At 29.4% G+C, this 27,004-nt stretch overlaps 6 protein-coding genes across 14 annotated transcripts; 5 read left to right on the top strand and 1 right to left on the bottom strand.

The window, feature by feature from the left end:
• The first annotated feature begins 579 nt into the window (after positions 1–579).
• Positions 580–2,095, top strand: LOC124952213. Its single transcript, XM_047501750.1, has 2 exons — positions 580–946; positions 1,512–2,095. Exons 1-2 carry the CDS (start codon positions 668–670, stop codon positions 1,818–1,820), a joined length of 588 nt encoding a protein of 195 aa, XP_047357706.1. The 5' UTR covers positions 580–667; the 3' UTR covers positions 1,821–2,095.
• Positions 2,096–4,863: 2,768 nt separating this feature from the next.
• Positions 4,864–11,614, top strand: LOC124951971 (ataxin-2 homolog). 3 transcript variants are annotated; one of them, XM_047501137.1, is made up of 10 exons: positions 4,864–4,999; positions 5,823–5,936; positions 6,165–6,273; positions 6,420–6,743; positions 6,827–7,063; positions 7,142–7,454; positions 7,613–8,025; positions 8,101–8,727; positions 8,796–8,964; positions 9,577–11,614. In XM_047501137.1, exons 2-10 carry the CDS (start codon positions 5,899–5,901, stop codon positions 10,128–10,130), a joined length of 2,784 nt encoding a protein of 927 aa, XP_047357093.1. In that variant the 5' UTR covers positions 4,864–4,999; positions 5,823–5,898; the 3' UTR covers positions 10,131–11,614. The 3 variants fall into 3 exon arrangements, with proteins under 3 accessions (XP_047357093.1, XP_047357091.1, XP_047357094.1); XM_047501135.1 differs by having other exon boundaries at positions 4,871–5,166; XM_047501138.1 differs by lacking the exon at positions 4,864–4,999 and having other exon boundaries at positions 5,598–5,936; positions 9,592–11,614.
• A 217-nt stretch (positions 11,615–11,831) lies between these two features.
• On the top strand, positions 11,832–15,309 carry LOC124951972 (probable ATP-dependent RNA helicase DDX55 homolog). The gene is made up of 8 exons (XM_047501139.1): positions 11,832–12,774; positions 12,855–12,985; positions 13,092–13,199; positions 13,286–13,558; positions 13,629–13,987; positions 14,057–14,254; positions 14,356–15,049; positions 15,143–15,309. The coding sequence occupies exons 2-8, from the start codon at positions 12,887–12,889 to the stop codon at positions 15,182–15,184; spliced, it is 1,773 nt and encodes a 590-aa protein (XP_047357095.1). The 5' UTR covers positions 11,832–12,774; positions 12,855–12,886; the 3' UTR covers positions 15,185–15,309.
• A 152-nt stretch (positions 15,310–15,461) lies between these two features.
• On the top strand, positions 15,462–18,907 carry LOC124951973 (lanC-like protein 2). Of its 5 annotated transcripts, none has more exons than XR_007101776.1 (11): positions 15,462–15,652; positions 15,753–15,854; positions 15,934–16,113; positions 16,213–16,364; positions 16,437–16,584; positions 16,694–16,834; positions 16,912–17,094; positions 17,167–17,313; positions 17,435–17,537; positions 17,621–17,828; positions 18,002–18,723. XR_007101776.1 is itself a non-coding variant. In XM_047501140.1 (9 exons), the coding sequence occupies exons 1-9, from the start codon at positions 15,768–15,770 to the stop codon at positions 17,695–17,697; spliced, it is 1,218 nt and encodes a 405-aa protein (XP_047357096.1). In that variant the 5' UTR covers positions 15,462–15,767; the 3' UTR covers positions 17,698–17,970. The 5 variants fall into 5 exon arrangements, 1 of the variants encoding a protein (XP_047357096.1); XR_007101777.1 differs by having other exon boundaries at positions 15,462–15,656; positions 15,754–15,854; XR_007101775.1 differs by lacking the exon at positions 18,002–18,723 and adding an exon at positions 18,774–18,907 and having other exon boundaries at positions 15,462–15,854.
• On the top strand, positions 18,900–20,049 carry LOC124951974. 2 transcript variants are annotated; one of them, XM_047501142.1, is made up of 2 exons: positions 18,900–19,032; positions 19,587–20,049. In XM_047501142.1, the coding sequence occupies exon 2, from the start codon at positions 19,587–19,589 to the stop codon at positions 19,878–19,880; it is 294 nt and encodes a 97-aa protein (XP_047357098.1). In that variant the 5' UTR covers positions 18,900–19,032; the 3' UTR covers positions 19,881–20,049. The 2 variants fall into 2 exon arrangements, with proteins under 2 accessions (XP_047357098.1, XP_047357097.1); XM_047501141.1 differs by having other exon boundaries at positions 18,998–19,118.
• A 1,025-nt stretch (positions 20,050–21,074) lies between these two features.
• Positions 21,075–26,900, bottom strand: LOC124951970 (FACT complex subunit spt16). Of its 2 annotated transcripts, XM_047501133.1 has the most exons (21): positions 26,742–26,900; positions 26,538–26,639; positions 26,346–26,450; positions 26,005–26,169; positions 25,743–25,895; positions 25,515–25,661; positions 25,178–25,444; positions 24,772–25,107; positions 24,309–24,678; positions 24,025–24,223; positions 23,535–23,916; positions 23,280–23,462; positions 23,091–23,222; positions 22,817–22,986; positions 22,547–22,730; positions 22,369–22,447; positions 22,112–22,280; positions 21,934–22,020; positions 21,752–21,817; positions 21,550–21,675; positions 21,075–21,422 (listed from the first exon to the last, which is right to left on the bottom strand). In XM_047501133.1, the coding sequence occupies exons 2-21, from the start codon at positions 26,604–26,606 to the stop codon at positions 21,416–21,418; spliced, it is 3,396 nt and encodes a 1,131-aa protein (XP_047357089.1). In that variant the 5' UTR covers positions 26,607–26,639; positions 26,742–26,900; the 3' UTR covers positions 21,075–21,415. The 2 variants fall into 2 exon arrangements, with proteins under 2 accessions (XP_047357089.1, XP_047357090.1); XM_047501134.1 differs by lacking the exon at positions 21,752–21,817.
• Between the last annotated feature and the right edge of the window lie 104 nt (positions 26,901–27,004).

The following is a 27,004-nucleotide window of genomic DNA, read 5'->3' as shown; positions in this document are numbered from 1 at the left end:
CGAAATAATTGATGAACGTTTTATATGATCTCGACTAAAACTGAGTTATAGACAAAATCAAACAAAATGATGAAACATTTTTCTTTCTTTCAAATGACTACTTTCAATATCGTGAAAAAAAATGAATCTGTGTGGTTTATCAAAATCGATTGATAATTTAAATCTTGGAACGTTAACTTTTTTCACTTATGAAATGATAAGACTTGAATTTTTCGAATTGTAATGATAAAAAAAGAAAAAAGAAAAGAAAAAAATAATTATTATTAATAATAATAATAATAATAATAATAATAATAATAATAATAAAACGAAACGAAAAACACAAAAAGAAAATTGAAATTGATAGTAACTTCGAAGAGAAATATTTAATATATTATTCAGAATTGGAATGTGTTTAAGAGAATTGAAATCGAAGAAAATTATCATCTATCTCTTTCTCTCTTTCTCTCTCTTTCTTTAATTTCAAATAAAAACGAGAATATCGTTCTTCTCCTTCTTAGTTAAATGAAGATAAACTACTCTTTGCCCTCATGTAGCGACATTAATAGATGATAAGCATCGTCTATAAAGGAAGCAATATCAGAAGTTCGTGTATCAGTCGTTCTTTAGTAATCTGACGAGTTCGAATTCTTTGAAGAAGGAAGAAAAAGAAAAAAGATCATCGAAAATGAAGATCGCATATCTGATCGTCCTAACAGTGTTTCTCGTTTATACCGAGGCTAAAGTAGTACCACCTAGCAATGTTGAAGCTCAACAAACGTCGAATCAACCTCTTCAATTATCCGAATTAATTAGTCAAGCACAAGCGAATATCAATACTTTGGCAGTTCAGCTTCAAGAAAAACTGAATCTTCCTGACCAAGAAACCCTCATTAAAAACGTCAAGGAACAAAGTACGAGTTTCGTGAACAATTTACAAGAATTCGTGAAAAATGTAACAGAACAGGTAAGACGGTTTCTCCTTTGATTAATATTATAATACAATTGCAACGTTTGCCAAATAAGAAAAAAAGATGCACGTAAAAAGATTTTTTTTTTTTTTTTTTTTTTTTTTTTTTTAATCTATACCTTGTCATATAACTTTAGAAAATGTACGCGTTATTTAATTGTAACAAGTTTTTGATACGTATCATTTAAGGGAACTCACAATTGAACTCTCCAATCGAATTTTGATAACTTCTGAAATGAAGAGAAGAGGAAGATAGAAAATATAAGCTTCGAGAGATGCAGGAGAAGAAACAGTATTTCTTGAAATATTTAAAAAAGAATATATAATATAAACATTTGAGAACAATTGAATAAATCAATTTTTTCAAGCTTAACCATTGTTTTTTTCTTTTTCTTTTCTTTTCTTTTTTCTCTTTTTTTTTTTTTTTTTTTTTTTTACTTATTATTTTGTTCTGTCTTTTATAAAAAAAATCGTTTGGCAAATTAAAAAAAGGATCAGTGTTAAGGTCTATTAAGATTTTAAATAAAAATATAATCGTAGAAATGAACTTTGTATAACACAGGTTAACGAAAAAACTCCAGAATTAGAAAGACTGTGGACCGACGTGAAGGGGAAATTAAACAAGGTCGTTGAAGATATCAATGCTCAAATTCCAAATGCAGGTGAACAGCTAAATCAATTGCAAACTAAGTTACAAGAAGGATTACAAATTGTCGTACAAGAATCCGACAAGACAGTCAAAGCTGTTAGTAAAAATTCGGAGAAAGTACAAGAAGACATTGCCAAATTTACGAAGCAAGCTGTCGAACTTGCTGTTCAAACCACGCAAAATCTAAACAGTCAATTGCAACAAACGGCCAAAACCAGTTAAAAATATATATATATATACATATATACAAATGAATAAATAAAAAAGAAACAAGAAAAAAAATGATTTAAAATTCGTCAATGTTATATTCTTTTTATTCACAAAATGAACTAATTAAAATTAATCTATATGCACAATGTCGCAGTTTCGATAAATGTGAGGAAGGGAAAAAAAAAGAAGAAAAAGGAAACACGTGTTAAGATGAGAAACTATTTTTGTATTTGAAAAAAGAAAATAATAAATAAATAAATAAATATATTTTACTATATTAAACCATATCATATTTTTTTTTTGTTTTCTTTCCACAAATATTTCTCCTTCAATAAATTTCATTTAATTTACACCTTATTATTATCTATTTGATCTCTCAAAGGAGAACAAAAAAAAATTTGTTACTTCAATTTTATATCTTACGAATTTTCACACTTATTAATTTTATTTAAGCAAATATTATTTATATTTGAGATCACTGTGCCGATGTAATATTTCTTATAAATTTCGAGATATTAAAAATTTCTAAATAATACGAAATATATGTTAGAAGTTCCTAAACATTTTTTAATAAATAAATCTATTAATTTCGCGATAAAAAAAATTTTACTTAACGTATAAAAATCATATGAAATATCATATATGATTACGAGTAACTTTAATAACTGATTAGGTAATACTGCTGAATCATTTCGATTACATATCCACTTATATAAAAAAAAAGATCGTTATACTTATTTCGCAATAAAATTTCGTATTACTACAATACCAAAAAGATGTTCAAATTTTTATATGAAATAAACGTTTCTTATAATTTGATAATAATTTTTCACATTTGTATCGTCTAGTAAATTTGTAATAATTAATAAATTGTTCGTATTACTATCTTTCGTTTTTATTAATTCATATTGACATTTTAAGATAATAATTTCATTTGGAGAAGAGAAAAATTATCAAACTTTAATAATGATAATAATTATTATATAAATATAATAATAATTATAATATATAATATATAATAATAATAATAATAATAATTATTATTATTATTATTATTATTATTATTATTATAATTATTATTATTATAAAATAGATAAGTTCTTAGTTCGAATCATTTAGACCATTGGACCATCATGAGTCTATATATATAATAAAAAATATATATATATACATATATATTTATTACATAAATTTCTTAAAATATATACATAAAGAAATATATAAATAATATTTTGTACGTGCGTGCGTATGTGCGTGCGTGCGTGTGTGCGTGCGTGCGTGCATGCGTGCGTGTGTGTGTGCGTGCGTGTGTGACTTTATGAATTTATACGTAATAGTAAAGCAAAAAATGTTATATTGCATATTGAAATATACTTTTAACCTAAATTAATCAGAGAAAATTGTCAATCGTTTCATAATTTTCAATGTAACGATTTGCGAACGCTTTATAAAAGAAATTATTTAGGTCACTACGTTCACAGTCGTTACTTGATAACACCAGAGACTTTATACGCGTTTATTTATTGCTCGACTTGATAAGTGAATTATTTCAATAGAAAAACAAAACACAAAGAAAATAAGGAAGCACCATAAGATTTACTATTAATAACTTACTACCTAATCATACGCGCGAACGCACACACACGCACACACACACACAATTTCATTACGTTTATCATCAGACAAAATGAAATCGTGCATTTTATTTTTTTTGTTACTTGTGGTAAGTTCAAAGATCTAACTTACATATATATTTTTTTTTTTATATCGTCAAAACAATTCATACAAAGTAAAAAATACAATATTGTAATCAAATCAATATCAAAATATTCATTGCGGCGAAATGAAACATTTTATTTATTTATTTTGTGTTTTTATCCAATAGATATCCTTAGGAGTTAGTCAAGTAAAGCTTAATAAAAAATATAAAACATTATTGCAAAAGCTCAGTGAACTTTCTCAGGAAAATCGAATCAAATCGAAGAAAGAAGAAATTAATTCCAAGGATATAAGATCCAATAAAATAAATAAGGGATTCGAAAAAGTGATTGATTTCGTTAATGTTTTAGGACAAATAAATGACTTCGTTTCAGACAGAACGAAGAATATCATTCGAAAACTTAATAATTTATACAACTCGGACGAGGACGAATATTATTGATATTTTACATTAATATGTAAGTTAAAAAAAAGAAAGCAAATTCTAATATGCATTCACATATCTGTCTGCGTGTTATTATCTTAGAAAAATTATCATGAAAAAAACAAGTAAGCAGCCATTATTAAAAAGTAAACAAAGTGAAATATGTTAACTAATTAATCGATCTTAATAATATTATTCTATAATGATTCTATTAGATTTAATATTGTTAACATGTTATTAATACGTACATATCTTTTATAAATCCAAATAGATTATTCCAATGAAACAGTTCTCATCTTCAGAAATTTGATTTGATCCGAAATTACACTGTTCCACTAGTTACGAATTTCAAATATGCATTTTGCACTCGTCGCGCCATCTACAGCCGTAAAAGCGAACTTTTTGTCATTATCCAATCAAATTTCTTTTTTAATTAAATACATTGTTTAATAAACATCGTATATTATTTAATAAATATCGTATTATAAAAGTATTTACAAATTATATATTGTATTTTTTGAAAGAAATTCTTAAAAGAATAAATCATTTTAATAATTATATAAGTTCGGATATAAAAATATGATTTCTCATAAAAAAATAATAAAAATCTATTGAACATTTTTAAGGAGAAATTAAAAAATTACAAAATAGAGATATTCTTCGAACTGAGATACTCGATGTGCAATAAAAATACGTTATATATACATATATATATATATATGTATATTAGATGGTTTATATATATGTATATAAAAAAGAAAAGAAAGAAAATCAAGAGTCGCTTAGAAGTACGTAGGAATTTTCATGGAGGAACGCATGCTGATTGGTCGTTGAAAGATATCATAAATAAAAGGGAATTGGATCTCAACAAAAAGATGATATATATGTTGGTACGTAACGAGATAGATTATTCGCCAGGTGGCGACTGTGCTGCGGCAGTCACCGGGATCGGGTTGATCGGGCGGCTTGTGTGCTAGCTTTTATCGTTTACCACATGTTGATTAATTAATTAAAAATATATTCTAAGAAAGGAAGAAATAATAGGAAAGTACGATCTCTCTCTCTCTCTTTCTCTCTCTTACAAACACATTTTCGTAACGTTGTTAGACCGTAGACTCGTGTTGAACATTTCATTCCACGCGGAAGGTGGAACCTAGTTACGTCACGCAGCACCAAGAGAAATATCGTGTGTCGAGCAGCTCCTGCCTCCCCCGTGTACGTCAACCTTCAAAATCCCGACACGTTCTTCTTCTTCCACTTTTCCACACGTCCTTGCATCTGTCAAACTACAGTGTCACGCACGCGCGCGCGTTCTTTTTCAACGAGACGAACGTGCTATTGCAAGGAACTTTCAGCATAACCTAAAAAGCCAATTACAAATGTGTCAATAGTTATCTCGGCCAGTAAGGCCTATTGTCAATTTCAATTTTTGTGAATTTAAAAAAATTCTATAAAAACATAATTAAAATTGTGTAACCTCGTAACTATCAAATACTTACCGGCGTCACGTTTTTCCTCTTTTCCATCATTATTTCTTTATCTCCATTTCTCCTTTTTCTTTTTTTCTTTCTTCCATCTTTTTCCTTACTATTTTTCTGTTTCCGTCTTTCCCGCTTTCTCCCTCTCTGCCTTCGTTTCTTGCGCTCTCTCTCTCTCTTTCTCCCCCCCTTTCTCTCTCTCTCTCTCTTGCTTTCTCGCTTTCTCTCTCTTCCTCTCTCTCTTTCGCTTTCGTTCTCTCTCTCTCTCTCTCTCTTTCCCTCTTTACCTTTTTGTCGTTTAACGAGAAACTATAGAAAAAAATTTCTTTTGACGCTAAAAGATTATTAGGAAAATTTAGTCAAAATTCCGATCCCTATATATATATATATTAGGAAACAAGAAGGGCACCATCAAATAGGCGCCAGAAATCCACCAACCACTGACGAGGAAACGTCAACGGCTGGCAGGATGAATAGCAAGAGAAAGAATCGTTCTAATCCTACTAGGTATTGCTTCTAATTACAAATCTTTCTTTCTTTCTTTCTTTCTTTCTTTCTTTGTTTCCTTCTTTCTTCTTATTTCTTTTCTTTACTTATTTCCTTGCTTCCTTTTTTCTATTTTTTCTTTTTTATAAATGCAAACATCGAAATATAGACAAAAAAAAAGAAAAGAAAAACAAAGACAATATGAATCTATTGAGTAAGGTTTATTATGAAAATAATATAAATTCTTAGGTCACCACGAGCAAGAGGGCCACAAGATAGATGTGTTGCTGCTGAAGGTGTTTATAATAATGCACACTTTATGCATTCTGTCACTAGCCATGTTGGTAACACAGTGCAGGTATTTAACTTGTTTTTTTTTTTCTTTTTTAAGATTTACTCTTCCAAAAGTGTAAAAGCTTAAGTAAATTTGACTCAAGCATGCACGGAATGTTTTCATGCATATTCCTTTTTATAACAATTAATATATTTCAAATATTGTTGTAGATACAAACACAAAATGGTTCAGTTTATGAAGGAATTTTTAGAACTTTCTCCAGTCGTTTTGATGTGGTTCTAGAGATGGCTCATCGGGTAGAAAGTTCCGGGAAAATTAGTGTCGAAAGTGTAGTAGAAAAATTGATTTTTAAACCTCATGATATTATAACGATGTCTGCCAAGGATGTTGATCTAGATTATGCCATAAGAGATACTTTCCAAACGGATACTGCTATTAGTAAATTTAATGGTATAGTTGGAGAGAAGGAACTCGAGCCATGGGATGCGCCGTCTACTATGAATGGTGATGATTTAGAATTAGATGGTGGTGCTGTAAGTTTTTTGTGATTTTGTATTGAAAGTTATGAACGTAGTATTTAATTTGGTGAGTTGTGTAGAGATAATTATATTTTTAGAACGGATGGGATGTAAACGAAATGTTCCGCAAAAATGAGCAAAAATATGGAGTTCAAACGACGTTTGAACCATCATTAGTTGGTTATACCTTACAACTTCAACGTAAAGATACGAAAGATTACAAAGAACAGGAACAGAAAGCAGCGGAAATAGCAAATGAGATAGAATCTCAACCAAATCATAAAGCACGGTTAGAATTAGAAAATGGCGATGAAGAGGAAAGATTTGCTTCCGTAGTAAATATTATTATATTATGTTTATATAATTTTTTTATATAAAGCTGTATATTTATCTTACATTTATAATGTTACTAGGTAAGACCAAACGAAGGTAAATACGTCCCACCTCCTTTGAAAAAGAAAAATTGGGATACTGGGAAATTAATAAGATCTACACCACCACCCTCTTCACCAGGATCTGCAACTAGCAAATCTGTTTTTAATCAAGCACCATCGTCCAACGTCAATGTATCGCCTAACATCCCAGTTGGTCTTCAAACCTCCCATGGCTCTATGCCGCATCCAGTACCTCTTAATATGGCAATGCCACCAACTGGAGTAGTTGTACATACTACTTACAACACTCCACCCCCTTTTGTATCTCCTACAACACAAGCATCTTCTGCAGGTACAATTTTTTCATTGGTTTTAAATCTTATGTTATCAATTCATTTATTATGTTATAACGTACATATAGAAAGAGGAATGGAGGAGGACAGGGAGAGCATTTATTTTCAATTTATTTGTAATAAGCTATACTTTTATAAAAATCTTTTTTGGACTTAGCAATGCAACAAACTCAACCACAATCTCAGACTGCTCCTACTATTCCTCAAGTTACTTACCCGCAGCAGTCACAACAACAGCAACAACCATCGCAGCAACAGCAGCAACAACAACAACAGCAGCAGCAGCCACAACAACAGCCACAACAACAGCAACAGCAGCCACAACAACAGCAGCAGCCTCAACAACAGGGACCTTCTAATAAAATAAACACAGAAAAGCGTGAACGTCCTGGCAGACAACAGGTTTTTCAAGCAGATAAAGCTCCGCCAGCTCCTTTTTCACAACCAAATGCCTCATCTACGCATCAACCACAACAATCAGGACATCAACAACATTCCTCTGTACAACAACAGAACTCTACAGATATTCAACGTATTGAAATAATTCCACATAAACAAGATCATAGAAAGGTTTGTCATTAAATATTTTTTTAAAGATTCTTTAATTAATCGAAGATTAAGCATAATTTATTTATGCAATTCAAGATTCCAACGCCAAGGAGTAGAGAAGAACAACACTCAGAACTAAGACAGTTTGCAACAGATTTCAAATTAACAGATTCGACTGCTCAGGAAACACCGTCTGTTTCTCGAAAACAACAGCAGCATCATCACCAGGAAGCTCATCCTACGCCACAAATTTCTCAACAACATCATCAGCAGAATCACCAACCACATAATGCTTCACAACCACAACAACAACAACCTCAACCACAACCACAACATCAAAGCCCACATCAGCAGCATCAAACGGTTCAAGAAGAGTCCGTTGTTACTACCAAACCACCACCGGGGCCATTGCCTGTACGATCCACGAGTCCGTCGCAAGCTCAACAGCAACAGCAACAACAACAACAACAACAACAACAACAGCAGCAGCAGCAACAGCAGCAGCAACAACAACAACAGCAGCAGCAGCAACAACAGCAGCAGCAGCAGCAACAACAACAGCAGCAACAACAGCAGCAACAGCAGCAGCCACAACAAAATTCTTCAATTACGCAATCAAATGTGCAAGAACCAGGAGTGGAAAAAATTACTACTGCCTTCAAAAAATCAACTTTAAATCCTAATGCAAAGGAATTTAATCCAAACGCTAAGCCGTTTACACCTGTAAGTATATATGTAAATGGTGTACAATGCCAATGTAAAACAGTTATTCATCAATTGTTTATCCTTAGCGATCTCCCAGTACACCGACACCTAGTCGTCCACACACACCACAAACACCACAGTATACCGGTGCCACTATGCCTGCAACAGTTGTCATGCCAGCATACGTAATGACAAGCCAACCACCAACTGCGTTCAGTCAACCACCAGCACAGCCTGTAACAAGATTTAGAAAAGGTGAGCATATATATATATTCACATATACAAGGTAGGCCAAAATTCAAAATAGTATGTGAGAAATCAATAATTTTTTTATTAATGAACTAATTTAAATAGTATTTTTCATAGGATTAATTAATGTTTAAGGCTCTGGTGCTTGAATTTCTGTAAGGAGATTTTCCTTGAGCTGTTCAAGTGTATGCAGTTAGTTCACATACACCCGTTTCTTCAAATATTCCCATGGGAAGTAATCGGGAACTGAAAGATCGAGAGAACGAATGGAGCAATTAATCTCAGAAATTTGTTGAAAATATTTGTTCACTAAGTAGTTGTTTCAGGAAGATCATTGTGGCTCTGATTATATGAGCAGTAATTTCATACTGTTGAAACTACATTGCAGGACGTAAATAATTTTCAATCATATCCCGATTATTTGTAAAATCCTATTTTTAAAATTTTGGCCCATCCTGTATAAATACAAATAACAAATATCAATTAGCAAAAGTTCTAATATATTTACTTTTATTGTATATTGTGTTTAGAAAATAATATATACTTATATTATTTTCTAATATATTTACATTTATTGACACGATGGTTAATAATTTATTAAAAGGACAAATCTAATAGATTTTGTCTTTATAGTGCCAATGATGCAACATCGAGCGCCAGATATAGCTTCTCAAATGCAAGTAGCTGCAGCAACTGGGCAACCATTGTTAGCACCAGCTCCATTACACCCACCATTCCAGGTGTCTTATCCAGGGCAACCAACCTATCAGCAAATGGTACGCATGGTACAGGCGCCACCGCCACCACCACATATGTCCACGAACCCTTACCATCACCATCATGATTCACCAGGCCCGCAAGCTCCTGGCATACAGTACATGGGTCCACATACACACCCGCATCCACATGTTCCACAGCAGCCACCAAGCCAAACACCCTCCCCAGCTAATCCCAATCCACCACACACGCAGAGTGCATACAATCCTCCTGGAACACCACAGCCTACCTATCCACAACCACCTCCGCAAGGACACGCTCCAAGTTATCCAATTATGTGCCCCATTATCCCACCTCACATACCAATACCACCACAACACATGCAATATTTACCCCCTCAACCTCCGCCAGGAGCCCAACAGACTATACCAGTCATTCTGCCGCACAATCAGTAGCCATTACAAGGACTAATTAATGAAAAAGACGATTACTAGTATTCTACGATGGTAGAATAAGATTTGTAAGTCCAAGAAACTTTCATAATGGTACTGAACACTTTAATACGTTGCTATTGTAAACTTTTTTAGCTACGTCATCTCTCGTTTTCTTATAAAAGAAGTTACTTAAACGTGCGAACGATCAGAATATTCTCTTACTTTGTTAATTCGTCATATTAGCATATATTGTTCTTTTAATATATATATAAAAACGAATGAAATAAGATCATATCAAATATCGTGCTTTCTGCGATTATAATTTAGTATGTAGAAAAGCAGATGTTTTAAAAGCGCATACGAAAAAAAGAAAAAAGAACAAGAACGCAAAAAGTGTCGACCGTTTTGAAAGTGATTAATTTTTTCAAAATATGGGTTACTTAAAAAGTAATACCCTCTCTCCCCACATCTATGTGTTTAAGATTCTCGAGCGTGTACCATCAATTCCCTTGGTCATATTAGGCACAAATTAAAGCAAAGCTCTTTTTATCGAGCCGAAATAATTAATAATTTCTTCTCATTATAATGCCACATCCAAAAAGAAAAAAAAAAAAAAACAAAACAAAACAAAAAATAACAAAAAACAAAAGAAAATGCAAAAAATAAAAAAATGCAATTTATTATTTTATGTGCCACAAGTGCAGTAGAATGAAATAACGAATACCAAATCCTAGATTATTTTTTCGGTACATCAATCCATTGCTACATACTGTTTAGAATTCTTGTAATCAGGAAGAAATAAGAAAGATTACCGATAGGAAAAGTTATAATAAGATGCGAATATCGCTAATAAAACGATTGATAATTTTCTCGCTAATAATAACGAAGAATAAAAATTTTGATGCAACGTATGTTACTCGAATTGAATAGGATCGACGATTTATCTTTGGAATATTGTAAAAATCCAAAGTTACTGCATTAATGCGAATGGTCGTATATGGTTCAAGTATCTTTTTTTATACGAAGAAGAAGAAGAAGAAAAAAAAAAGAAAACTAAACTAAAGTAAAATAAAATAAAATAAAATAAAATAAAATAAAATAAAATAAAATAAAATAAAATAATTGTGTCAAGCAATTACATAAAAACACGAAAGTACACGGGATATTTTCTTACTTTACTGTACTTTCATGCTGCGCCATGTCTCTTCGTAGAACGAAAGAAACACGAAGAGTGTCTTATGTATGTATGAATATAAACATTTTAAGTACAATCAATTACACATTGAAAAAGAGTACCTCGACGACATTCTCGTCGTAAGATCTTTAAAAAAAAAAAGTGGGAGGAGGCTACATCTATAACATGTTTGTAAATGCGTATGAGACAAAGAAAAGGAGTATTTGACGCGTCGTAGTATTGTTAAAGATAGTATTAATGTCAACGGCGACAAGATTAAAAAATGAAATGAAGAAGAAAAAAAAATAAATGAAAAAAAAAAACGTTATTTGTACACGAGTAATATCTCAAATTCGTCGTTTTTGAAATAATGTACGAATTTAAACGATTCCGATAATATTATAAAAAAGCATGAAGTGAAAAAAGTGTTGTTTCTACGTTGTGGCATGAAAAAAAAAGAAAAAAGAAGAAGAAAGAAAAGAAGAAAGAAAAGAAATGAAAAATGATAGAAGTGCTATTTTAACACAAACTTTGGTGGTTTTATTACTAATGGAGAGAACATAAATTACCTTTTTTTCCTTATACGAAATAAAATCGAAAGATAGACCGATCTAATTCGCTCTTATGCAATATCATTTAAATGTTAATCAAATTTATCTAAATAATGATGTCCATGATGTGATAATTTAAAAATTATTATTATGATATTTCATAATAATAATGATGATAATGATGATGATGATGATGGTGATGATGATGATTATTATGATGATGAGATGCTGTTATTATTTAATTTCTTTATTGCATATAAATTTCAATGATTAATGTATATTAAATTGGATTATTGTTTTGGAAAAAAGCATTAATATAAAATACATATTTATGGTTTTATAAAGATTCTATAAAAAGAAGGGGAAAGAGAATAAAAGGAAAAGAAATAATCAGGATCTTATATTAATAGATTATGTTTAAATGAATGACGGCAAACTGTTCGCAACGATAACACCAATAATACACAAATGTTCTAATAAAGGACGAAAGGATGCGATTATGTATAAGAAAAAAAAGATCGTTCGATTGATTGATTTATTGATTAATTATGCATTATTCAACTGATTCATGCATATGCAATTTATTGTAAGAGGAAAGATAAATACTACGGCCTTAGACCTAGTCGTGTGTATATAAAAAAGTAAGAAGAAAGGTGAGCCTCAATCGAAAGATAATACAGAGTCTGGCATCGTTAGACACAAATTTTATATCGAAGAGATTTAAAAATGCATCAAAATAAAGTCAATGCGTTAAAAACCGAATGTGTGCACTTATATCTATTTTTACATTTTTATGTATCCCTTCCTATAAACTAAAAATTAAATAATATCGCCTTTTATCGATATATAATAATCATATACAAACATTTGTTACATTTGTTCAGGACGATAGTATTAGACTCGATCGGTAATGAAGATAATGTTCAAACATAACCTTTAAGTAAACATGTTTATTTTTCACTCTCACGAGTTTCATATATGTAACTTTGAATAGTAATTAATAATTTATCGTTATTGTAGAATATTATCTTGTAAAAATTTACAAACCAAATATGAAAACGCAGGATTGGAAAGAATTAGATATTCCTTTAAGTAAACCTGTATTAGAAACACTTCAAGAATTGAAATTTGAAATTATGACACCTGTTCAAGTAAGATTTCTCGTATAATGTCTTTTATTGGTTATTATTTGTATAATTCTTTGAACTATAGATTTAAATTTTTATAAGGGAAAAAATTCGTCTATTATATTTTTAGGCAGCCTGTATACCTCTCCTTTTAAAAGGGAAAGACGTTGCCGCAGAGGCAGTAACAGGTAGTGGCAAAACACTTGCTTTTCTTATTCCTTTAATGGAAATATTACAAGTATGTATCTAGATAAATGAATTATTTCAAGAGAACATTGGTTAGGTTATAATGCATGATGTCATCTCATTCAGAAATGTTTATAGAGACGCCCTGATAAATGGAAAAGTACAGAAATAGGAGCTTTAATAATAACACCGACTAGAGAATTAGCCATTCAAATTAGTGAAGTATTAACAAAATTCTTAAATAAACTCTTATTATTAAAACAAGTAATTCTTGTCGGTGGTACAACTATTAACGAAGATATAGAGAAATTAAAAGCTGGTGCCAATATTATAATAGCAACTCCTGGTAGACTAGAAGATATGCTTTCTAATTGCAAAAGTATAAATTTAACAAAATGGTTGAAATCTTTGGTAATTAAGTTTAACATCACATATGTATTATTCCTATCATATTTCTTTCTCAATTTAATACTGTTTTTAGGAAATATTAATCTTGGATGAAGCTGATAGATTATTAGACTTAGGTTTCTCAAAAACATTAGATATTATATTAAGCTATTTACCGCGCTTACGAAGAACAGGTCTATTTTCTGCTACGCAAACAAAAGAATTACAGCAATTAATTAGAGCGGGATTAAGAAATCCGGCTTTTGTTTCCGTAAAGGAGAAAGCTAATATATCAACACCTTTGAGCTTAACAAATAATTATGTAATAATACAAGCTGAAAATAAGTTATCAACAATGATAAGTTTTATTCAACAAAAAGGAATTCATTTAAAATATATGATTTTTTTATCTACCTGTGCGTGTGTAGATTACTTCAGTCATATTATACAAGCGTAAGTCATATTTATCTTTAATTTTTATTTATTTCAAGAACTTTTTAAATCACAAATATTATTATATAGAATGTTATCAGAGACACGAGTATTAGCTTTACACGGCAAAATGAAGAAAAAAAGATATAAAATATTTGATGAGTTTCGTTCAATAGAAGCTGGCATTTTGATATGTACTGATGTCATGGCTAGAGGTATTGATATATCAGAAGTAGATTGGGTATTACAATACGATCCTCCATCTACTGCGAGCAACTTTGTACATAGGTAAAAATTTTAAATATATGAAAAATTTATAAATTAATAACAGTAAAATTATAGAAAATGCAAATATATTGGAATTATAATCAATAAATTTACATTGCCAGATGTGGAAGGACAGCCCGAATTGGGCACGAAGGAAGTGCATTACTTTTCCTATTAAAAAATGAAGATGCATACGTAGATTTTATTAAAAGAAATCAGAAAGTAGATATACAAGAAATGAAATTAGAAGTATGTAATGATATAATGAGAAAGTGTTTACAATGTATGCGTGATTTACAATTAAAAGATAGACAAATATTTGATAAAGCAAATAGAGCATTTGTATCATATGTACAAGCATATAATAAACACGAATGCAATTTAATTTTAAGATTAAAAGATATTGACTTAGGAAACCTTGCCATGGGTTTTGGCTTATTAAAAATGCCACGAATGCCTGAATTGAAAGGACGTGATATAACATCTTTTGTTGCTCCAGAAATTGATTCCAATTCAATTACATATTTGAACAAGGAAAAGGAACGAATCAGATTAGAAAAATTAAATCAGTTTCATAATACAGGTACATGGCCAGGAAAAATGAAACGTAAATGTAAACAAACAGAATCTTGGACTGAAACAAAAAAGAGAAAATTAGAAAAACAAGAAAAACGTAAAAAGCGAAAAGAAAAGAAAAAAATTCAACAGGATAAGGGTGTTGTTCCAGTTAAAAAAAAGAAGAGATCTATTACTTCTGAGGAGTTAGAAGAATTAGCGAAAGATGTAGCATTAATAAAAAAATTTAAAAGGAAAAAGGTAATCAACAAGTTCAAATAAAATATAAAAATCAACTTTATTTTTTTTATATATTTATTATTTAATTGATCAACATATATTATATTATTTCAGATAACTAAGGAAGAGTTTGAAACAGAATTTGGAATTAGTTAACAAAAAATTGGAAAAAATATAAATGATACTATATTTATAAAATGTTTGCAAAAATATATATATATAATTTATAATATATTTAGCAATCTTTCCAACAGACAATAAACATTTTGTTTCTTTTCTAACATTGTTCGTCATCTCTGGTTTTATAATGATTTATTCAGTAATGAGTACAGACGTAATTTTTGCCCGAAAATAAAGGTTTTTCAAAAATACGAAAAAATCTTATGATAAGTAGATATATGTTTATCATCAGTCGGTAAAGTAGATTCCTGTTTCTACCATTAGTCGATATTTATATATATTTAATTAGAAATAAAAAGTATAAAATTTGTACAACAAATATTTTTCAATTCATCTGTCTTCAAAAAAGTATAATCTGACATGTTTTCTTACTTTTGTTAGATGTAGTTTTAAACATATTTTTCATATTTTATCCATATCTGTCGCTGAAGTCACATACATTACGAGGGTAAAGTGGTGAACAGCCTTAAACATAATATTTTTAAAGGAAGTGGTTAAAATTGAACGAGTCATAAGAAATTCTGTATTTTATATCCAATCCATAGCCGGTAGAAGCATAATGGATACTTCCCGAAATTATAAAAATCCTTTTCAGGATTATTTAAGTTCATCCTGTCTTACTGTATTGAAGCCAGAAGAAAATACTGTAATAAACAAATTTTATAATCATGCTTAATAATGATAATAAAAACGTAATTTTTATTCATTATTATTATGTCTTACAGATAGCAGACAATTTTAAAGTTTTGCTAACTACAAATACCCAAAGATTGATACAAAAATTAGAAGAAAATAAAAATGATTGGACTTACCATGATGATCATTCTATTTACACAGGAACTGCTGGTATAGCAAATATGTTTCAACTTTATGCTGATTATTTCAATGAACCTGCATATTACTCTGTATGTTATATTTTATAATTACCATTCTTATCCATTTCTTATCCAAATCTTTTATAGCTCTTAATAGAAAAAATTCATAAGTTCTCTTTTTTTTTTTAGAAAGCAATAGAATTGTTACAAACCTGTATCAAAAAATTTAAATGGAAAAGGGAAATAACTTTTTTAACTGGCTTATCTGGACCATTAGCACTTGGAGCAGTTATATTTCATAAACATGGAAGTAAGGATGATTCACAAAATGCAATATCTAAGTATGTATAATATTGCGGATTAAAAAATACTTATTATATATATACGTGCTAATAAAATAATGTCGTTTTTAGATTGATATCTTTATCATCCCATGTTATAAATGAACATAGTGAAATACCAGATGAACTACTTTATGGAAGAGCTGGATATCTTTTTTCTCTTCTTTATATAAATTCAAATATATCTCCACCTCCTATTAAAAGTGATATTATCAAACAGGTATTGTACCATAATAATATTTTTTATATTTTTTAATTACTTATGTACAAGAAATGCTCTTATAAATAAATATTTACTTTGATATCTATTATCACAAAATTTTCATTAGGTTATCTCTAGTATAATAAAATCTGGAAATATATACTCTACATCGAGACATTACAAGTCTCCACTTATGTATTCATGGCATGATACAGAATATCTTGGTGCAGCTCATGGACTGGCTGGTATTCTCTACATACTCTTACAAGTATATTACATTGAAGATAATATTAGTTATAATTTTATTTATCATTTGATATATTTTATTCTACTCATTTTTGGTAGGCTCGAGATTATTTACATGAAGAACAACTGAAAAATTATATACTACCAGCTTTATATTATCTTCAAGATCTAAAATATCCGTCAGGAAATTTTCCTTCTTCGATAGGAAGTAATACAGATAAATTGATACACTGGTGTCATGGAGCTCCAGGAATGACTATGTTATTTTGTCTTGCCTATGAGGTCCTTATATATGCATCTCAGATTAATTTACATAGATAAGAAAATATTTTTTAATTTAATTATATTTCACAGATATATTCGGATAAGAAATTTTTAGAAACTGCTATACAATGTGGAGAAGTAATTTGGGAAAGGGGTTTGTTGAAAAAAGGATATGGAATATGTCATGGAGTTTCTGGAAATGCATATACATTTCTACATCTGTATCAACAAACAAAGGTTTTTACATTGATTATTAATTTTTAATTTTATATATATATATATAATATGTGAAATATCTTTATAATATCTTTTTTTATTATAATCATGTTTAATAAAAAATAAAAATATTTTTTCTTAGGATCTAAAACATTTATATAGAGCTTGTAAATATGCGGAATGGTGCTGTAATTATGGAGTAAATCAAAATAGAATTCCTGATAGACCATTTTCTTTGTTTGAAGGTATGTAATAGATTTTTAGTTCTTAATTAACTAAATTAGATTTATATATATACTAACAGTCTTCTGTACATGTACTATTTCAGGTCTTGCTGGTGTAATTTATTTTCTTATAGATATGCAAAAGCCAAGTATGGCCAAATTTCCAGCATATACTTTATAAAGTTAACATATTCGGATTATCGTATTTATTACAACACAATTTTCTTTATGATTACTTTTAAAAAGAATCCGTTTTATAATAAAGTTTTCTATTTAAAATTGGATGAGATGGTACTGCAAATTGTTCTCAAGGTATACTAACTTTGATGTATAATTATTAATTATTCATTGATATAAATGATCACACACATATATTCGTATGATTTTCTAATAGCTATATAATATTTTTTCCTTCAAATGACGAACTATTGAGATTTTTTATATTCATCACATAACACACTGTATATTATTTTAATATGTTGCAGTATATTCGTTGTTTAAATTGCTCGTACTTTATACTCGTTATACTATATAACCCTTGTGAAAAAATCCATAAAAGAGAGAAAATATGATGATATATTATGGATATAAACGAGATTAGTATAAAACAAATTTTTTTAAATTATTTATATTATTAAATTATTTAATACATAATATAACGTAATACACACATACACACACACACACGCACACATGTATAATTTAAATATATTTAAATTAAATATTTTCTTTTTAAAAAAGTTAAAGTATTACAACATAATAAAGATTCTTTCTTTTATATACTCCGTGACGATTGAAAAGTGATCGAATGAAAGTCTGAAATGTGAGTTGTCCCCGTCTTCTTTCGTTGCGTCACTTTCTACTCGTCCGAATAATACACTCTTCCAATATATATACATACATACGTACATTCATAGAAGTACAGTACATATATTAAGTAGCAATGCAAGAATGAAATTTCGACTTTTGATAGATTTTTGAAAAAACTTTAAAGAATAAATTTAATAATAATATATTCATTTATCTATTAAAAAAAAAAAAAAAGAAAATAATTTTGAAAGAAAACTCGAAATTTTACAATTCATCGTAGGAACAAGTAATAATCATAAATAATTACTTAACTGCATATTTTTTGTATCATGTAATATATTTTATTATCAAAATATTTGCATTATATTTTTATATATGTAGGTATATTACATCAAAATGGAAATATATATATATATATATTTTTTTGTTTGTTATTAAACAATTAAGGAAATAACCATTGAGATGTATAAAAGTTGACCAATTTTACTATAAAAGCAATGTTCTTGAGATTCGAAATAGTTAGAATGAGTTAATCCGGTTTTAAATCAAAGATTAAAACGTTGATTTCTCATTAACCATTGATGGGAGTGGCGTTCACCTGTTTTACCTGAGGCTTCAAGTATATAAGGCACCTTCTACCATCTCTCCGCTTAGTCATTTGGAATCGTTCGTGAAACAGCGCTTTGCTTCAACGTAAATACCAACCGTGAGTGTGCATTATGTTGTGATAAAAAATCATTAGGTTTTTTTTATGATGTTATATTTTATATTTCTTTTTCTAAACAGGACATGGTAAACTTTCCTTTTCGTAATATATTTAGATTATGTTTGAAACTGAAAATAAGTATTACTTTTTACAAATAATATACGTTCAAGTTTAATACAAAAAAATTTATTGTTCTCTTTTATAAATTTCTACTTAAAAAAAAAAAAAAAAAAAAAAAAAAAAAAAAAAAAAAAATCTAAATATCTTTTTTTCTTATAAAGAAATTTTTGGGCTTCCAACTTTCAATTAACGTATGTCAATTTTAATGTTTATCGTAATATAATGAAATAGTTTATTGGTAAATATACAACAATGGGTGTGATATAATTAAAAACAGAAAGTATTACATATTTAAGAATTTGAAAAAAAAAAATGAATAATAAAGATGTACGCCAAATTTAATATTTATTTATTTTCATTCGAATAAACATTGCTATGTTTAGAATGTTAACATATTGTCATGTGTAAATATATATTTCGATGTTCATTCTCAGATGAGATTTCACAAGATAGCGACGATCCTTCTCGTTGTAATAACTATCGCATCTGCATACCCGCAAAAAGATGGTCAAATCTTCAGTAATGAAGCGATTAGGCAAGCTCAAAACACTTATCTCATTCCTAAGGATGCGACGATACAAAAGGTTCAAGAAGGGATAGAATTGGCTGCATACGAATCGATTCCTGGAGATCAAAGGATAAATCTTTTTGAAATACTTGGAGAGCACGTACCACCAGAAGTTGTTAACAATCTGCAAACTCAAATTGATCAAATAGGACGAAATTAAAATTTATTGTTCAACATTAATGTACTGTCGATTTTCCATTGTCTTCCTGTACAAAATTACTTCTAAGTACTTATAAAAGTATTTATAAATGAGCGATAAATCACTCTCTCGTGAATTATAATATATTCAGCTTTTACATTTTTATAAATAAACGCAAGAAAATAATCAATGACTGATTTTCATTCATGTGTGTGCACATATACATATATATATATATTTATATATATATATACACATATGCTTACTTTTGAAGAACTTTGGGACATTGTAATCTATATAAGCAACGTAGAAATGACTTCCCCATCAGTTTCTTCAGTTATGTATACGATGGTGAAACATCGCGCGGTGAAAGCAGGAATACCACTTGCCAGAGAGTACTTTCACTTATATCCTACATTTACCTTATGAATAGACGGATCTTCTTCAGTGGATTTTTGTTGCATGCCATATTTGGAACTTGAGTGTTTCTTTATGCAAAATATATCGACAATATGTATACACGTACGCGTGTACACATATACAAACACGCGTATAAATATACTTATATAAAGTGTATATCAACATTATGTCTAAAGTTTACTTAAAGTATATTAACGATAATATTAACAATGTCTCGATGTAAAAAAAATCATTTGTTAAACATATATCATCGTTTTTAAATATTTCATATTTGTATGGAACGTTTATCTTAAGAGTGACATTACTTCTACATTTATGATAAATATCTTATTGTTTATTTCTATCGCAAAGGTACAAATTTCATTAAGCAAAGAAAATTTGAAACTCTCTTTTACTTTTTTTATCTTTTCTGAGTTTATATCTGAATCATTGCATTCCTGCACATTATGGATAGATCATTTTCTTGCATGAAAACACTCTCAATATTCAACTACGCAATCTCCTTAATATCATAGAAAAGTATATTTGTCTATATCGAAAAATAAAAATTATATATTTAAATCAGCAAAGGAAAATGGAAACATAAGAAAAAAAAAGAAAAAAAGAAAGAAAGAAAGTAAATGAATTACATAAATCAAAGTATTGGCTGCAAAAGTACTATTTACACAAAATAATCTCAAAATATTCTTACAATAATATACAGTAGCAACATGAGAACAGAGAAAAAAAAATAATTAGGGAATACAAATAGTACTGTCATTACTATTTATAGGTTGAAAATGATAATACCAATAGTTGAGGTACGATGTATACATATCTGACTGTATATGTTTATTAGAGGTAAAAACTATACTTTTATGTACAATTGTTGACCAATAACAAAAATTTGTTTGCATACAACTTTACATCAATTGGCTTTCGTTATATTGTTGCTGTTGTGTATGTTGGATTCAACATCAGCACGTATACACGTATTTGAACACCTTAAAAAGGTGTTTTCAATGCAAGAAAATGTACTATCCCTATAGGCATACTGTCTACTTTCCAAACCAGAGATGACAAAGCTTCACTTAAGTCCAACACGTATGTGAGTTCATACAAGTGTTCTATTTTCAATACACAGTTCCCTTTCAGATTCACTTCCTATAATAAATTTACATAATTAGAATGATAAAATTACATAATTAGAATGTACTAAATCACCTATATATATTTTCTAAATCAGTAATTATTAATTGTTATGTAAGTTTTTATCTTCACAAATACTTACTTAGATTTTTTGGACCCCTTGTCACTTCTGTCTACACTGTCTTCCCGTGACCGCTTTTTACTGTTGGAAGAAGAGTGCGATGACTTATGTTTATCATGTTTATCGTGCTTATCACTTTTTCTGGGGCTATATGACAAAAATGAAAAAATAAAATCATCATTAGTATAATAATTATGAAACAATCACAATTGGTGGTAATCACCTGTGTTTAGATGATTTAGAAGGAGACACTTTCTTGTGTGATCCCCCACTCCGCGATCGATCCGTTCTTTAATTATTAAATTATCAACTCAATGTAATAGGAATGTATATATGTATACATATATCATTAGAAAATAATGCAGAATATATATTGTTTATATTTATTTCTTAAAACTATTTTACCTGTGTTTATCCGATGATCTTCTATCTTTACTGCTCGATGAACTTTTGCTTTTGGAATTGCTAGAACTTTTGTGTTTCGAATTGTGCCTTAAAATAATTATAAATACGATATTTTACAACACATCACGTTGCATATAATATTCAATTAAGTTTAGTAACAATTTTGTTATTTCCATACCTGTCTTTTGCTGGTGAAGGTGATTGTCTACGACTCGATTTCTTTTTTTTACTTGAGTTGTAATCGTCACGATAACGTCCCTCCCCTCTTTCTTTATCTTCTTCAGCTGCTTCTCGTTCTAGATCTGACCAATCTTTACCAGATTCTTCTGAACTACCCAATTCTTCCTCTGTAAATGAAATATAAATTAATTTCATAAAATAATTTTGTGCAAATAGATTTTTTTTTTAAAGAAAATATATTATTTCTCGAATTACCTTCACTATCGGAATGTTCAGATGCTTCTGAATATTCTGAATCATCATCAGATTCTTCTTCACTGTCTAGATCAGATGGCTAAAAGAAAATTCAAATATTTCTTCATAAGATAAATCACTTTTAATTTTTTTTTCAATTATTAATATTTTATATTCATTAATAATGAATATCACAAACCTCGTAAGCATCATCTTCTTCTTCCTCTTCGTCTTCAACCTCTTCATTTTCAGCATCACTTTCTGGATCTAAAAATGTCCAACCACCGCTATCGAAAAATCCTTCTGGATCATCTGTTATAGTTTTCATAATTTTTGTCCAATTTAAAGATTGTACACCTTCTGTATATCTAATATCGCAGGAACTAGAAAAGAAAAAAATATTAGTTATTATTGGCAACATATATGCGCGTATAGAAAAATACATATGAAATAAATAAAAAAAACTTACTTTAACCACTCTTTGACATGGTCCAGCATGTTCATTGGAATGGCATTAACCATAGCAACTTTTCTATGATAGTCTTTGAAAACAAAAATCATATCAAAATTTTTCAAATGAAATTGTACTCTTTCAAAGTGAACAAGTTCAACATCTTCCAATGTAATGACGAAGGGAGGCTACAATTTAAAATTAATCAAAATTTAATGTGATAGTAACTTTGATCTCTAATCATGTTGAAATATAAAAATATGTAATAAATGAAAGTAAAATAATATCATACCCATTCTGTGAGATTTACTAAACATCCACTAGTAGGTTGTAAAAGTACAGTACTTCGATATGGGGCACCAGGAAATCCTAATTCTCTAAAAGGTGTATCAAATTCTATTTCCTGTTTCGTCATACCTTCAACCTATTAAAAATATGAATAAATAATAATACAAATAAGTTACCTTTATAATAATGTTACCTTTTCACAAAAACTTTTAAAGGCTGTTTTTAATTTGTGCCTAAGTTCTCTTTCAGATTGTTCTGCAGCAAGATCATCACGATCATGCATATGCTGATGTTTCCCTAAATCTGTAGTGATTTCACCAACTTCTGTGTAAAACTGCACATCCACGTGCTTCTTTTTACCAAACATAATAGCATGCTGAAAATATAAAATATGTATTAGAAAAAAATTATTCACAATCAGAGTCATATTATTGCGATTAGTATGTACCTTCAAATGAAAATGAAGAAGGATTATCATCTCTCCATCACAAGGTTGAAAGAAAGCATTTTTAATATTATTATAAAGAATGTCAACTTTATCGCCTCTTACAGAAGTATATCGAAACCCATTAGTATGAGCTTCTAAGCCTCCTGTCATTCTTTTAGTAACAATATTTGGTCGAATATATAAGTCTTTTAGCTTTGGGTTACCCTTATTTTGTGAAAGTATTAATGTATCTTGTTTTACTAAATCCTCTTTTTCTCTCTCTTCTGCTTCTCTATTCTTGAATTTTTTTTGAACTTCTTTAATCAATCTAAATGCTGTATTTAAATTAGACGAGGGAGCAGAAATTTCACCAGGTTCTTTGGTATTTGTACTTCGATATGTTCTAAAATTATTGTAAAATAAGTTACATTCAAAAATAGTAATATTATTAACATATATTGATAATTATTATTAGAAAAGTTAAAATATATATTTATTATATAATACTAACACTTCCTTTACAAAAGTTGCATCAGGTTGTGGATACGAGCCTCCTTCATTACGACCCATTGTTGCACCAGGATGAAAGAAATTTATTCTAAGATAAGTGTAGTCACCCTCAACAGACTGAGAAATGTTCTTGATTGTTGATATGTGAAAAGGTACAGGAATACCAAAAATTGGTAAAATTACGGTTTCGTACTTTTTATCTATAAGAAAAAAAAAAATATTAATATTATGTACATCAAGTTTAATTAATTCTTATAGATATAGTATGTAATTCATAAATCTTACCAACATATAACTTTAGCTCTTTCACTTCTGGCTCACGTGGCATATGGCTTAAGCTCTTATATGATACAGTTGATTTACGTATTTTTTCTTGTTCTTTTCCGCCAGATTGCTGAGCCAATCGTGCTTTAGCAACTTCATTCAATTGTTGAGCCAATTCTTTTTGATGTTGTTTTCTTTTTTCCTCTGAGCTATGTTCTGTTCTTAATTTTGACTCTATAACAGCTGTTCTTTTACCTCTGCCCAATATTTCAGGTTTATGTTCATTCTCTTTACCACTGCCTTCTTCCTCTTCTTCTTCATCGTCTTTAACGTATATACCTATATTCTTTACTTTCTTCTTGGAAGGTGTTAAATTTGTAGCAGGCTGGCCCTAAAATATACAAGTATAAAATAATTTACTAATATTTATCACTTGTATAGTGAAACTCTGTTTAAAGAAAAATAATATAAAATTAGACATTACCTCATTGACCATGACAGTATCACCAATAAAAAGGGCATAAATTTTCCCTTCTTTTTCAGTGGCATCTAGATTTGAAAGATTGCCTAAACCTACATTGATGTTAAATACCATACCCTTTTTTGCCAAAGCATGCGTTTTTGGACCTAGCAATAATGAACTTTCTCTAAACTCAATACCCATTGCAAATCCGAAGTTCTTAGTCAAATGATCCAACATATCAGGTTTTTCATCCTTAACAAATTTTACACCTGTTTCATATACATCACTTAATTTTGTACCAGCAACAAGCTTTTTCAGTATTTCTTCTTCTAATTGTAAAAGAAAGTTGTAATTATCCTAAAATAGTTCATACATTACATTTATATGTTGCAACCATATATTCACATTCTAAAATTTTAACTCATACCTCTATTGTCTTTGTAGGATTAACTAATAATGTCCTAACTATATTTGAACAGTAAGATTTATAACGTGCTCCTAAAGAACAAACGATCACACCAAAATGGAGAGTATATTTATCACTAACTACACTAAACTTCAAGGAATAGTTTCCACCACTCTGTATAATAGCTGGGTAACACATGTCAACTTGAGTTACGTCAACTCCGGTAACATATTTCTTATTTGTTATAGCAGTATCCACACCTTCTGCCAGTTTTGAATGTTTGACTTTCTGAAACATTTAAATTTATTAATATATAGAAAAATATATATTTCAAAATATAACAAATATAATGAAATACTTTATCGGAATCAATAATTTCCATAATTTGATCCTTAAGGTACTTTGTAAAAACATCGACAGACACCAAACAAGCTTTTTTTATGGTTAGAATCTCACTTTCTTCCTTTGGGCACATTACATATGCTGCAGCAGCGCTTACATCAACCTGATTTAATTAATACCAAAGATAAATCTTAATCTTTTATTTGTATAATGCATTGTATAGAAATGAAATAATAAATCTTACCGTATCAAAAGATTCAGATCTTAAAGATGCTCTCCATGCATCCATGAAGGCACCTGGATAGTTTTCTTTTGAAAATACACCCAATGTTTTACCTTTCTTACTCTGCTTTATTATCTCAATAAGTTTGGCAAAATTTGCTTTGTCTTCATCACCCTAGAATATATTCATAGATACATTAATATTTCTTAATTATGTTTTACTAAAATTTTACCAAGATAAAAATTAAAATATATAAATATATATATATATATAATGTGCCTACTCTATCTCTAACAAGTAACATAACTGGAGGCACGCCTGTATCTTCTATTTTTTGGTTTTCAACTTTTCGTAAGAACTCAATCTTTTTTTTACTCGCCAAAAAATAAATAACCTCTTCAGCCAAAACCATTATTGTATCTGTAAGCTCGTAACTGAGTAACCATGTCTACAAACAAGTAAGCAAACAACATAATAATTAAATTATGAATATATATATACGCAAAAATTTAACATTTTTATATACATATATAATTTAAATCATTTGCTTCTAAATGTACTACATATAAAACAATATCTTTATCAAAAGTTATTAAATGGTAAAAAATAAAATTGTAAACTTACTTGCAATGCTGTAGATTTACTATAGACGATATCTTCATCTGTACCGACTGCAGAAACAAGGCAATCCATTTTACTAAAACTGTCATCAGTACCCGCTTCTCCATCCTAATAAAAAACAAATTTTGTTCTTAAAACATTTTCATTGTTTGCAGTATGATTGAATGCATAATAAACATAATCTACCGGTCTTACCTTCCACGCAGCATAAAGACGCTTCATGCGTCGAAAAAACGTTTCTTTGTCAAGAGATACGTTTGCCATATCTTGTTTTCAACTTGCTAAATGTTGCACACGCTGTAACGAAATCAATTCGACATAAAATTACAATGATGGCTTGTAGCGATAACAATGAACAACGAAACATTCAGACAATATTAAATATATGGTTTCTATTACATTTTCTTTTTCATTTCTTGTAAACCCGAAATGCTATTAAATTTCGTCTATCAACGCGGATATGGCGGGATTTATAACCAAACCGCAAAATTACGATCCACGAACTACGAGCCACGCGGCGGGAATAATTTTGTGCGTAGTGTCTGTTTTATGGTTTAGAAACCGTGATTCTACCCCCCTCTCTCATATTCTCAACGGTGAAAAACGGTAAAATAATGCCGATTATCAGCTATTCTCATTGGTTGATCGAGGTCGATCTATGA

This window comes from Vespa velutina, chromosome 10, assembly GCF_912470025.1.
Source record: "Vespa velutina chromosome 10, iVesVel2.1, whole genome shotgun sequence".
In the NCBI taxonomy this organism is placed as follows: Eukaryota; Metazoa; Arthropoda; class Insecta; order Hymenoptera; family Vespidae; genus Vespa; species Vespa velutina.
Note: the sequence above shows the minus strand (reverse complement) of the source record. Positions and strands in the feature narration are given on the sequence as shown.

Coding starts and splice junctions, on each gene's coding strand:
- LOC124952213 (XM_047501750.1), top strand. CDS start 668: ATGAAGATCGCATATCTGATCGTCCTAACAGTGTTTCTCGTTTATACC. Junction 947..1,511: donor TGAAAAATGTAACAGAACAG/GTAAGACGGTTT, acceptor TGTATAACACAG/GTTAACGAAAAAACTCCAGA.
- LOC124951971 (XM_047501137.1), top strand. CDS start 5,899: ATGAATAGCAAGAGAAAGAATCGTTCTAATCCTACTAG. Junction 6,274..6,419: donor ATGTTGGTAACACAGTGCAG/GTATTTAACTTG, acceptor ATATTGTTGTAG/ATACAAACACAAAATGGTTC. Junction 8,965..9,576: donor TGTAACAAGATTTAGAAAAG/GTGAGCATATAT, acceptor CAAATCTAATAG/ATTTTGTCTTTATAGTGCCA.
- LOC124951970 (XM_047501133.1), bottom strand. CDS start 26,606: ATGGCAAACGTATCTCTTGACAAAGAAACGTTTTTTCGACGCATGAAG. Junction 22,448..22,546: donor AAGAAGATGATGCTTACGAG/GTTTGTGATATT, acceptor ATTTTCTTTTAG/CCATCTGATCTAGACAGTGA. Junction 21,676..21,751: donor TCTAAATCATCTAAACACAG/GTGATTACCACC, acceptor TTTGTCATATAG/CCCCAGAAAAAGTGATAAGC.
- LOC124951973 (XM_047501140.1), top strand. CDS start 15,768: ATGGATACTTCCCGAAATTATAAAAATCCTTTTCAGGATTATTTAAGT. Junction 16,114..16,212: donor ATGAACCTGCATATTACTCT/GTATGTTATATT, acceptor TTTTTTTTTTAG/AAAGCAATAGAATTGTTACA. Junction 16,365..16,436: donor TCACAAAATGCAATATCTAA/GTATGTATAATA, acceptor TGTCGTTTTTAG/ATTGATATCTTTATCATCCC.
- LOC124951972 (XM_047501139.1), top strand. CDS start 12,887: ATGAAAACGCAGGATTGGAAAGAATTAGATATTCCTTTAAGTAAACCT. Junction 12,986..13,091: donor AAATTATGACACCTGTTCAA/GTAAGATTTCTC, acceptor TTATATTTTTAG/GCAGCCTGTATACCTCTCCT. Junction 13,559..13,628: donor CAAAATGGTTGAAATCTTTG/GTAATTAAGTTT, acceptor TACTGTTTTTAG/GAAATATTAATCTTGGATGA.